Source organism: Nilaparvata lugens, unplaced genomic scaffold (genome assembly GCF_014356525.2).
Source record: "Nilaparvata lugens isolate BPH unplaced genomic scaffold, ASM1435652v1 scaffold5888, whole genome shotgun sequence".
NCBI classification, from domain to species: Eukaryota; Metazoa; Arthropoda; class Insecta; order Hemiptera; family Delphacidae; genus Nilaparvata; species Nilaparvata lugens.
In genome coordinates, this window is record NW_024091664.1 from 1 (window position 1) to 12,031 (window position 12,031).

General features: G+C 35.8%; 1 protein-coding gene across 1 annotated transcript; it reads left to right on the top strand.

Annotated features, from left to right (window-relative positions):
- Positions 1 to 1,321: 1,321 nt before the first annotated feature.
- On the top strand, positions 1,322 to 8,515 carry LOC120356130. Its single transcript, XM_039444973.1, has 4 exons — positions 1,322 to 1,772; positions 3,038 to 3,191; positions 5,243 to 5,298; positions 6,568 to 8,515. Exons 2-4 carry the CDS (start codon positions 3,140 to 3,142, stop codon positions 6,784 to 6,786), a joined length of 327 nt encoding a protein of 108 aa, XP_039300907.1. The 5' UTR covers positions 1,322 to 1,772; positions 3,038 to 3,139; the 3' UTR covers positions 6,787 to 8,515.
- Positions 8,516 to 12,031: the final 3,516 nt, after the last annotated feature.

Consider the following 12,031-nt stretch of genomic DNA (forward strand, 5'->3'; position numbering starts at 1 on the left):
CCCTATCAACTTCATGAGTCTCGTTTCTGGCAAAATAGCAGAAGCTCCACCACATTCTTCAGAAGGTAATATGAAGTATGACAGTCGTAAGGCCCATGGACGGCTTAAATTATATATTCAGGCGAGGTGGAACTTCCGTCAACAACTCCCCACCCACCAAAAAAGTCATATGAATATTTATTTTCGGCACACTCCACAGAAAGCAGCTGTTTTCTAGTCCCTACGTAGATCTGAAAGACAATGTTTGCAAACGACTCTCGTCTGACGTCAGAACAGGTTTCTGTACCCTTTCCGGCCGCTAACATGGAACTAAGAAAGGTGAGACTGCTATTCTAACTTTTTTGAAAATGTGTTTGGACAACTGTGCCATGTAGTGCATTGTGTTCAGAAGGGTGAGATCGGAAATTTCCACCCCACTTTGAGTACCCTACGACATCTGGTTCTTGAGATATGAGACATCAAAGTTCCCCCCCCCCCTAATAAAACATTCTTATTCAATTTATTATTCTTATTTAGCTGATGCCAAAAAGTAAGGCGGCTTCGTGGGTCACATGGTGTAACCTACTCACAGCTGATGCAATGCATCTATTTATTGTCTCTTTTGATTTAAAAATCAGCTGTTGGAACGCACAAGAGACCCACGAAACCGCCCAACTTTTTGGCGTCAGCTATACCTGTAGTGTGGCGAAAAATATCGTACGCGACTCTCTCAGAAAGGTGAACTTTCGGAACTCTCAGGAAGGTATTCGGATAACATATTCCCGGGCTCGGCAAGCCTCGCCCGGGAAACTATCCTCATGCCGTAAACACTAACTTTCTGTGCTTGTAGCGTAATATACTATACTATACTATTCTTGAGAAAATTGGCTTGACCGAATGTTTCAAATGAAAACCCTGGATAAGCATTTATGAATCTTCATCAACTGACATGAGTTCAATTGGTGGGTGATACCCCAAGCAGAGTGAATCGGCGCAAAAGCTGCAGGGAAGCAGCAGAGTTGAAATGTTTCCATTATTACAAGATGCCGTCTTTCGATCTCTCTAATCAGTTGCAGCGCTTAATTTGTGCAAATGGAAACGAGGCTTAAGGTGCATTTTCGTTTGTGCGTAAATTTCCCTAGTCGACGACGACAAGCATTGTTGACATTCATATTGTCCAAATTTCAAGTGTGCTAAAACAGCTGATCAAATAGATTTTCATTATTTGTGTTTATTATTAAAGAATTAAACATTTCTAATTATATCAACATATTGCCATTTAAAAGTTTAAAAAAGTATAAGCTCAATTAAAGCATAATTGAACATAATCTTTTAGGTTATGTAGACAAATTGAAATCTACCCAATCTGAGATTCTCTCCCTGTCGTGGTCGACGACGGCATTTACGCACAAACGAAAACCCAGTATTAACCGGTCTTGTGCGACACATGACTTGTATCAAGCGCTGATTTGATAAATTTGTTGATACAAGTGAGATGTTAGCTGAAGAGACACATTCCTGTAGTCAAGATATCGTAAAACACTATTGTGTAAACCGGCTTCAAGTTGAAATAATATATGGTTCTGAGCTGATATTATAATGGTTTTTGTTTTTGTAAGGCTGTCGATGCTCAAGAAGACTGCTTCACGGACGATTACATTAGCGCAGTTGTGCGTAGGTTCTCCCATTTCGGACAAGTGCTATTCTCGAGACATGTGCGATTCAATACACTGGTGTTGACACTCCGGGATGGCCAACAAGTCAAGGCAGCTTGCAAGAGACGCTTGTTCAAGGTACACAATTCTATCGATAACAAATTACATATTTTTATTAATAGGCAAAACTGTTTTTGTAATTTCCGCTCTTTCTATTAGTTATATTTTCGTTTTTTTATCAGTTGATAGAAAATATTAGCAATACTCAACTCTTGTTATATTGTCTTGTTGACTATGTAATGTTTTCATTTGATGTTAATGAGTAGTCAGTTGTACACAATCACTCCCAAATTCTTGTATTCGGTAGTTATAATAGTTTGGAAGTAAACGTTTCATTTTTTAAAAACTTGGTCGAGTTTTATAATTGCTTGACTATAAACTGATCCTTATTCAAGTATGGATTATATCCACGTCTGTTTGAGATTAAATACATTAATTAGTGATTTTTCTCAACTTAGAAGCTACTTCAATCAATCTCTCTGTTCATGACTTGCAATGTATATTGTACATGAATGCGTCATCTGCCTACATTAAACAATATCTCCAATTCTAAAATATATAACCGAGAAAGATAGAAAGAAACACAACAAAAAAAGAAACAACACCAAGGAATATCTATTCCTTATTCCCCCGATAAAATTATTTAAAACTGTTTCAAACTCCATTATATACTTTTCAACTCGATTTTGAACCTTGCCTTATCCGTTTCGCTTCTGATACTACTGTATCAGAAGTGGCGATACTACTGTATCAGAAGTACCTTCCGAGTATATATTCTCATATATGCTGAACTTTTTTCAAATTTTACTCTTCTATGTTCACTTATAATTAGATCATTTCTATTTCTTGTAAGGTAATTGTCAACATTTGATTGCCTATTGAATGAGTGCTCGTTACCTTCTACATGAAATAACAGTGCATATCATCAGTTGCATGTGAAAAACAATCCACGATCTTGATAGGGAATTTTCAGACTAGAAACACTACATTGACTACACTGTTTGGCGGGAAAGATAGCCGTCAAGCGGTTGTCAATTAAACTGAGTAGCAGTCACTGATCTACGTCAATCTGAATCACCTTATCGAAGCATCCCTACGTTACCCAAACACTCTTCAACTTTTCATTGGCAAAATTGCTCACATCTATTAAACATAACCTTCGTACTTGGGATATATTAATATTTCCTGTCATTATTGCTGAATGGGAAACATCACCATCACTAACTGCACACAGCACGCAACTTCTCGAGTAGAATTTTAAACGAAATTACGAGTATTATAATAAACTTTTAGGGTGACTATACACCAGCAGGCACCAATACGTGAATATCTATTGATTTCAGGTGCGGGGTGTGAAGCTGTACACGTCCTATACCTCTTCACCTTCAAAGTGGAATAGATTCTACTTGAATCAAATCGAGATTTGCAGCAGTAAAACTGGTGCAATGAACAGCTACTTGAGACCACTATGGATTTGTGATTCCATCATCCAACAAGGTTAGTTAGATGCCTAATAACTTGATGGCTTTTTCATAATAATTGATTTATTAAAATGTTCGATAGGCTATGGTTTCCTCTAAATTCATTGTCATTAACTAAATTTCATTCTATGCTAAACTGTGCCTTGAAGGTTTTGAAGGCAAGTGGTTGGCCTCGTTGTCTTATAGACGTCGATCATTGTTACGTCTTAAATCGACGGGATTAGCTTTTGGTATGTGATGCATTTTCGGCAAAACGCGGCAACAGATTTTCATGAAATTTGACAGGAATATTCCTTTTTTACTCTAGCCTTACTGTATGGTCACACTCAACAAGCAGTGGGATAATGAGTAAGATTTTTGACCAGTTGTTGCACTTCTAGAGATTAGAGGTTGGAATTTATCAACAGTGATATAAATCTACTTTGATTGTCGACTAGTATGGAGTTTAGGAAGGAGACGAACATAGGCTAAGGAAAACCTGAGGGATAACAATGAAAAATAATTACCTAAAAACAAATCAAATACAGTACCTCGAATAGTCTGTGAGAGAATGCCCGAGCCTGCCAGTTACAGTACTAGCTAGTTAAGAAGCCAATGCTTCCTAGAGCAAACAAAAAGTTGATAAAATATGGCGCGGTTACATTTGATTAATTCTAAATAAAATCTAACTTACATGAATAATAAACAACTTGATTTTTTTGTTTATGGATGTCATATATCTACACTTTCAGTAAGGAAAAATTCTAGGCTAATTTTCTTCAAATAATGATTATTTCCGGATGTATTCTTAGTAATTCATAAGATTTATCATACTTTTGGCCTCAACAGATGATTTTTATCTCACTGTTACCATATGGTATCGCTAAAAAATCCGGCGTCTGGGAAGGGCCGGAGTAGGGAATACAGCTCCTGGTGTGGTGTTGGCCGGTCGGTGGTTGGAACAGCCGGGTGAGCGTCCTCTTGGGGACGACTGGCCTCCTGGTGGTCTTCTGTGACCTAACGGCACCGGGTGGTGTCCTCTAGGTACACCACGGTACAGAAAATCTTCCCTTTTTAGGAGGTGAAAGGCCGTGCCTGAAGGGAGGGGTTAGCTAGGAAAGATGGGAGAGTAGTAAATTCAATTTTGTGAAAAATTTAATTCTTTTTTATTAATAAAAATACACATCAATTTACCCGTCGCACAATCTCTTATAATATACGGCCAACTGTAGTAAATGCTTTCAATATTAATTTTACTTCATTAGCATCTAGTAAACACCAATTTGAATAATCTAGTAAACACCCAGAATTGTATCATTTGTACTGATGCTATTAGATTATAAAATGTATTTCTTATTTTTAGAACTTGTGGCTGGAGCTCAAGGCTTCTTTTTCCAGTCACGCCAAAATCTATTGTAATTTAATGATTTTTTTGTAAAAATATTTCTTGTATTTGGCAATAAATTGATTATTGAGTAGCAGTTGTCACCGTAGCCAGGTCCTTCTAGGCGCCTGGAGTCGTGCCCTGATTTCTAGCCGCACTCCTTTTACTATTGCGGTCCAAGAAAGCCCTCTAGCGGTCAGACAAACTTTTTTATGTTCTCCTGGCAAACACAACACCAAACACATTGCAAATATAGAGTGTACTTGTAGGAATTTGAGACTTCTTGATATATATGTGTCGTGCATCTTTCATACGCTAAAATAATAATAATAGTACATCAAGCTAATTTTTTATTCAGAAGGGAAAAAACGAATACAGTTAATAATATAGAATCTATAGACTACTCACTAGTATTATTGACTCATGATTGGGTCGAACGGTGGACGCATAAATCAATACTTTTTCAAGACATAGCGCTGTTTTATAAACCAAATAGTATTTGTGTGTATCTGTGTTTGTATACGATATTGATAGATTGTGCAATATTATTGCGTGGTTGACGAAAAGTTGAAAATAATAAAATCTACAATGAAGGATAATATTGACCGTTTAGGGACCACTTTCATTAACTACCTTCCTGTGTTGTATATCTCTCTATGATTTCTATTCAATATTAAAATAATCATCAACTTGGTGATTTTCAGAAGACGAAGCAATTGCTTCGACATCGGCTGCGACTCATGAACCAGCGCCAGTGCAGGTAATAATAGTCAACAACTAGGCTATTTCCATCACTAAATTATTAACACAATATAATAATTACTCAACTGCCATGGCTCCTTTGTCGTTATGCAAATATTTCGAGTAAATCAATACATTTTTGATATTTCCAAATGATTCCCTGCGCAGCGCAGAGGTCTGGTCCAAGATGAGTGCTGTCTGATGTTCGGCACGTTTTTAGGTCATGTGTCCTGTCTTTTCTTGTCCAATTTTAATCCAGTGATCTAAAATATCATTGTTCATTTTGAGATTTACCATATAAATTATCATGAGATGAATCATCTTCATTTATTACACAATGCCAATTAATTGAGATTAAAATTATCTGTCTTTCTTTTTATTATTCCTCTAAATTTAGAGATTTGTGACTTTGTATGAGCCTGACCCAGTGAATGGCCCAACAATGGCCATTTGATTCAGTATCTCAAGAGATAGTCATAGAAGGTAGCCAGCCTACTTGTTGAACGAATACTCTGCCCCGTTAATAAATTAGACCAACCATGTAAAATAAGAAAGCAGGATGAATGGTGGCGCCACCTCACACATCTGTGCCTGTCACCACTCGAGTGGCGGCGGCATTCACTCAGCATCTTATTAACATTGGTTTGCTCTCCTCGTCTCTACTGAATTCCATTCTTTTTCAACTCGGCACCGTTGCTAAATTGCCCTAGGCCATTAATTTGGTAGAAATATAATCAACTACCACAATATTTATTTACCTCAATTTATTATGAAATGTTATTAAATCATGAAAAGTTGTTGTATGTTCTTGTTTCATAAAATAACTTTTATATTTATCGAATTAAAATTTAAGATAGAATTAAAAATTAGGCCCAGCCACATGAAGCGTTTTTCAGACGAGTTGACAGGGCTGGATTCCCGAACGCCAACCCAATCAACCAATCCTGCCCTGTCGTCCCGTCCGAAAAATTCTTCTTGTGTCTTGGCCCAAAATCGGGATAACTTGGATCACAATCATCTATATAGAAACGTGACAACTTTGCTGTTCTATAAAATCCATGACTCGTCATAGCTTATGCATTATCATATTTTTTATGCTATTTTTATAGTGTATAGTGTTAGAGACAGATGATGATGATAATAATACTCGAAATTTGAACAAAGTATGCGTATAAAATACTAATGTTTAGTGAGAGAACGAATATCAAAATCGTATCCATATGAATAATATTTTGAATTGATTTTTCAATTGATGTTGAGTGGAATAAAATGGTGTTTTTATTTTTAGGTGGAACCTTACCTGGCTCCAATTGAATTAGAGGATGGACAGGAGGAAATGCCACTTGAGGAAGCCGCACTGATTAAAGCTATGCAAGATTTAGAATCATTGAGCTTGATACCAGCGCCGCCGTTTATTGCAGTGATTCCACCTCCACTGCCGCCTTTGTTGAGGCGACTCATCCGCGCTGACCACCACCCACTACCATCCTTACCCCCCCACCATTAGACGTGTTTATGCTAACACGCTAATCATACCACCATCTATCCTATTGGTGGACTTAACATTGTAAATAAGAATGTTTTGGTCGATTAGAATTTTTTTGCTTATGATTGTAAATAACAATGTTTGATACTAGTCATTCTATTTCCTAAGTTTATGCTAATCATACGAGGATACGTATCAAATTGGTGGATTAGAATTTTTTGCTTATTATTGTAAATAATAATAATTTTTAGATGTGCGATTACGACGCATACAATCATTATTTCTTGTTTTTCCATCGTAGAAGAACTACAATAATTGCAACTCAGGAATGCTCCCGTCGATTCTTATTTCTTATTTTGTTTAATTAAAAACATATTGTTTTTATATTTTGTGTTAATAACTTCTTTCTGTGTCCTAGGCTTAGAGTTTTTCTTATTTGAAATTAATTTTTGAAATCGGAGTTGTGCAAAATACTTTCCACTCCCGAATTTTTTTTAGAGTATTTCAATAGGGCTAGGTACTTGAATTGTAATTAATAAAGAACTAATTTCATAGTACCCTATTTTAAAACATGTTTAAATGAACACTTACATAAAACACAACTAGTTTCGGCATTCAAGCCATTTTCAAGTTTTTTCCAAAATTCATTCTGGAAAGAAGATAATTTGAAAATATTTGTTTACTGGAAATAGTAATTCATTTTTGAAAAAGAAACTTGAAAATGGCTTGAAACCTGAAACTAGATGTTATTTTTTATAGAAATGTTTTTAAAAAGGGTACTATGATTTTTTTTCTTTCTCAATTAACATATTCTAATTGCTTTGGTGAATTTTAGATGCATTTTTTACCAGCTTTAACAGTAAAATATTTTGTGATTATTCTAGTTATATCATATTATGAGGGTAAAGGTACAGTTCCTTAGCGGCGTCTCGAGACGTGCGGCTATAAGCAGGAAATTAATAAATTATTTCTCTGTTAACATATTCGAATAGCTTTGGTAAATTTTTACCAGCTTTAACAGTAAAATATTTTGTGATTATTCTAGTTATATCATATTATGAGGGTAAAGGTACAGTTCCTTAGCGGCGTCTCGAGACGTGCGGCTATAAGCAGGAAATTAATAAATTATTTCTCTGTTAACATATTCGAATAGCTTTGGTAAATTTTTACCAGCTTTAACAGTAAAATATTTTGTGATTATTCTAGTTATATCATATTATGAGGATAAAGGTACAGTTCCTTAGCGGCGTCTGGAGACGTGCGGCTATATAAGCAGGAAATTAAGAAATTATTTCTCTGTTGATTACCATATTCTAATAGCTTTGGTAAATTTTTTACCATCTTGAACAGTATAATATTTAGTGATTGTTCTAGTTATATTAAATAGGAGGGTAAAGGTACAGTTCCTTGGCGGCGTATCGAGACGCGTGGTTGAAGCTGCCACGATTAGAGCACATAGCCTATAAATTGATTAGATTCATTAGAAGAATCCAGCAAATTCAGGTTTATGCTCGAGACGCCGCTTAGGAATCGCACCTCAAGATACACCCATTATCTACAAATCATTTCTTGATCTCTGCAGTATTATAATTTTGTGTTAGATCTGTATTATCAGTTTTAAGCTGGTAGGTTAGTGTCATATGATCTTTGATGTTGTGATCTCATTATAATCCAACTGTATTTGATAATCCAACTTGTAACAGTAAAGTTGAAAATATGTTCTCATCAAATAAATAAAACTAATGCAGTTTGTTTGTCTTATTTGTTCATACAATGCACTACCCTAAATTTAATGCTCCTGGAATATTGAATTGCTGTCTTGAAGTTAGCCGTGATAATATTCATGTTTGAAGTTTGCATTCAACCGGGTTTCTAAATCAACATTTTAGGATATTAAAGTTGTTAGGAAGATTTTCTAATTGACAGCTAGAGCTGTCCTTGGTTGTAGATTACAAGTAGAACATCTTCAAACCCTTAATTTATTACACACTATAGTTATTATGACTGTAGTGAGGTGCACGTTATAATGAAGACCAGGCACGGCCCTAGGGACTTTGCCGCCCTGGGCGAGATCGGCAAGATCTCAACAAACAACCTTTCAACCAAATATTAAAAAATGAATTTACACAATATAGAGATACTCTACACTCTGCAATTAAACAAGCCAAACATTCGTATTATAAAAATAAAATTGAAGAATCTTCTCATAACCCAAGTAAGCTCTGGGTAGTTATAAATGAAATTTCAGGCCGGCCTGTCAAGAAGCAGCCTTTCCCTATAAAATCATTCATCCAAACGCACGAAATAACTAACTCACAGGAAATTGAGGAGGTTAGCAATAACTTTAATAAATATTATTCGGCAGTAGGTAAAAACTTGGCAGATTCCATCGTAGCACAGGGTGTGCCAGAGATAATAGATCAGGAACATGCTGTTGAAACTGTCTTTGAGTAGCAGCAAGTCTCTAGACAAGAACTGATTGACACAATCAAGAGCCTCAAAAGCCGATCTACCCCTGGCTGTGATGGGATCCCAACTAGAATTTTCAAGAAAACAAGAAAATATAGACTCTCTAGTACTCCCTATTCAGCACATAATCAATCTTAGCATTGTGATGGGTCATTTCCCAAGTGCCTTCAAAACGGCTAAGGTGATCCCAATTCATAAATCAGGGCCAAAAAATGCATTCTCCAACTTCAGACCAATTTCTCTTCTCATAACTATGTCAAAAATTATTGAAAAATGTGTCAAGAAACAATTATCTAAGTACCTCTCCGTGAATAATTTAATTTCTGAAAACCAATATGGGTTTCAAGAGTCCGGGAATACTTCCGACGCTCTTTTTGACTTGACCCGGTTTATATCAAATAACATAAAAATAAAATTTCAATTACATTTCTAGACTTGGCCAAGGCCTTTGATTCCGTTGATAGTATAAACTAATCACCAAACTCGAGAATATTGGAATAAAAGATAATTCACTGAAATGGTTTAAAAGTTATTTCAACAATCGACAGCAGCAGTATGCTTCCATTGATGGCACAATTAGCGAAACAGAACCTTTTGAATATGGTGTGGTCCAAGGAAGTACCATTGGGCCATTACTATACCTTATTTATATAAATAATCTTTCAAAGTTTCAAATCAATGGAAAACTGTTCTTATTCGCGGACGACACAGTATTGGTGTCAACTGGAGGCACTTGGGAGAGGACCTATTGCAGTGCAACAATAGATCTTGCCAAAATAAAAAGTTGGTTCGACCACAACTGTCTAACGGTTAATGTCACCAAAACTAAATTTATGCCAATTGTGACAAGAAACCAGGCTGATCCTGGCCCAATAATGTTAAAAATTCACTCTTGTGGAAACGCAAGGATGCTGGATTGTAACTGTAGTACTATTGAACGAGTTGATAGTTACAGATACTCGGGTGTTATAATTGATTACAAGTTGAGTTGGGGACAACATGTTCAGTGTGTCAAAAGTAGGCTCAAGTAATTATTATTTGCCTTCTCTGAGCTTAGTCAGGTGATAGGTGTGGATCAGTGTAGGAAAGTATATTTCGCCTATGCTCAGTCGCTGATCCAGTATGGTATCCTGGCTTGAGGGGGGGGGGGTGTTTCCTCTACACTCTTGGAACCACTGGCAGTCACACACAGAGCAATTATTAAAACAATCTTGAAAAAAGGCCATAGATATCCGACTAGCTTGCTTTTTTCAGAATTCCCGGTTCTAAATATCAGACAGATCTTCATCAAAACATTATTAATTCACTTGAAAAAATACAAAACCCAGATCTTAGGTGAAACAAATTTAAATTTCCGGTATGAAGCTCGCCACAGGACCAACTATAATTATGATGTTTCACAACTGACACATGGGTCAGAACTGTCAAATTCATTTTACCTGGCTCTTATTTTATATAGAAACTTGCCGAATGAAATAAGAGAGGCGGAGGTGTATAGTCTAGCCGTTTACCGAAAGGGTGTGGACAGGTGACTGTATCACATTGGCTGGGAGGCACCCGAAGCTCTGCTCCGCTCACGTTATATTCGATAACTATCAGAAAGCAATAACTATCAAAAGATTTATCATATTGATTTTTTCCCCTCTATCAATTCATTACATTATGAAATGTATACATGACGCGAACTCACAGCCTCCTTCATTCCCTGGGATTTATTGGCCTGCACAAGAAATAAAATCAATCCTAAGTTTAGTTAATATTTTCTTTTTATCTTTTATTTCTTAATTAAGTATTATTTCTTATTTCACTATTATTTGAATTTGTATTTAATCCATTATTATCATTATTATATTCTGAAACTTATCTTTTCTATTGTAATTATTTTATGTTGTGACTGCTTGTGTTGTCTATGGAACTCTCCTCTACACGCAGACGTTTAGTCTTTGTGAAGGAATTCCGTAATATTGAGTTTTTCACTGTAAATGTTTCACTGTAAATACTTGAAGGAATAAAAAATATTTCAATTAAAAAAAACACATTTGTCTACCGTTGCCGCTGATCAGTCGTCTTTCCCAGTGGCTCCAAGTCAGAGGTCTTTGAGAATCAGCCTTTTAATTTGTGTCTTGTTGTAAAGTTTGTGAGTTGTTTATAACATTTATCTATTGTTTCAAGTGTTTGTGGTTGACGAGTGTGAGAAATTAAGTAAGTTAATAGACAATGAATTGTTAATATCATTTGTAGAACAGAAGCCAGTTTTGTGGGACAAAACCCTGGACATATTTGAGGATCGAGATGCAACAAGGAATGCATGGAAGGAGGTGAGTATGGAGATTAGGGAGGATTTTGAAACTCTGGATGACAAGGAAAAAACTGTAATATGTTGTATAACGCTGTAGATTTAATAAAAACGTTCATTTAAATGTATCCAAACAAGGCGATTCCTCTGCTGTCTTCTTTTCCTTCGACAGTACAACAAAAGTGGTAAAAGTTGTTGCCTTTCAATTTTGAGTTAAACACTTAATAATATACTTTAAAAAAATGTGCAGAATACAATTAACTAAACACTCATGAAACAGAGAATTCACAACACATTTGCGATGAAGAACTACAAGAATTATTTTGGCTACTGATCATACGTGGCGGTAATTATGCCGCTCAATGTTTGGCGGTATTTTTTTTTTTTTTATTTCACAATTTATTTCCAGAAAGTACATTTTACAATATATTCCCTGAAAATTACTCCCTCTAATATGGAACAAGTCCGTGTTTAGAGGAGGAGTCATTACAACAATAGACA

Excerpts from the sequence above, each read along its gene's own strand:
- LOC120356130 (XM_039444973.1), top strand. The coding sequence starts at position 3,140 with ATGAACAGCTACTTGAGACCACTATGGATTTGTGATTCCATCATCCAA. Across the intron at positions 3,192-5,242 it reads TGATTCCATCATCCAACAAG|AAGACGAAGCAATTGCTTCG; the intron begins GTTAGTTAGATG and ends GGTGATTTTCAG. Across the intron at positions 5,299-6,567 it reads ATGAACCAGCGCCAGTGCAG|GTGGAACCTTACCTGGCTCC; the intron begins GTAATAATAGTC and ends TTTTATTTTTAG.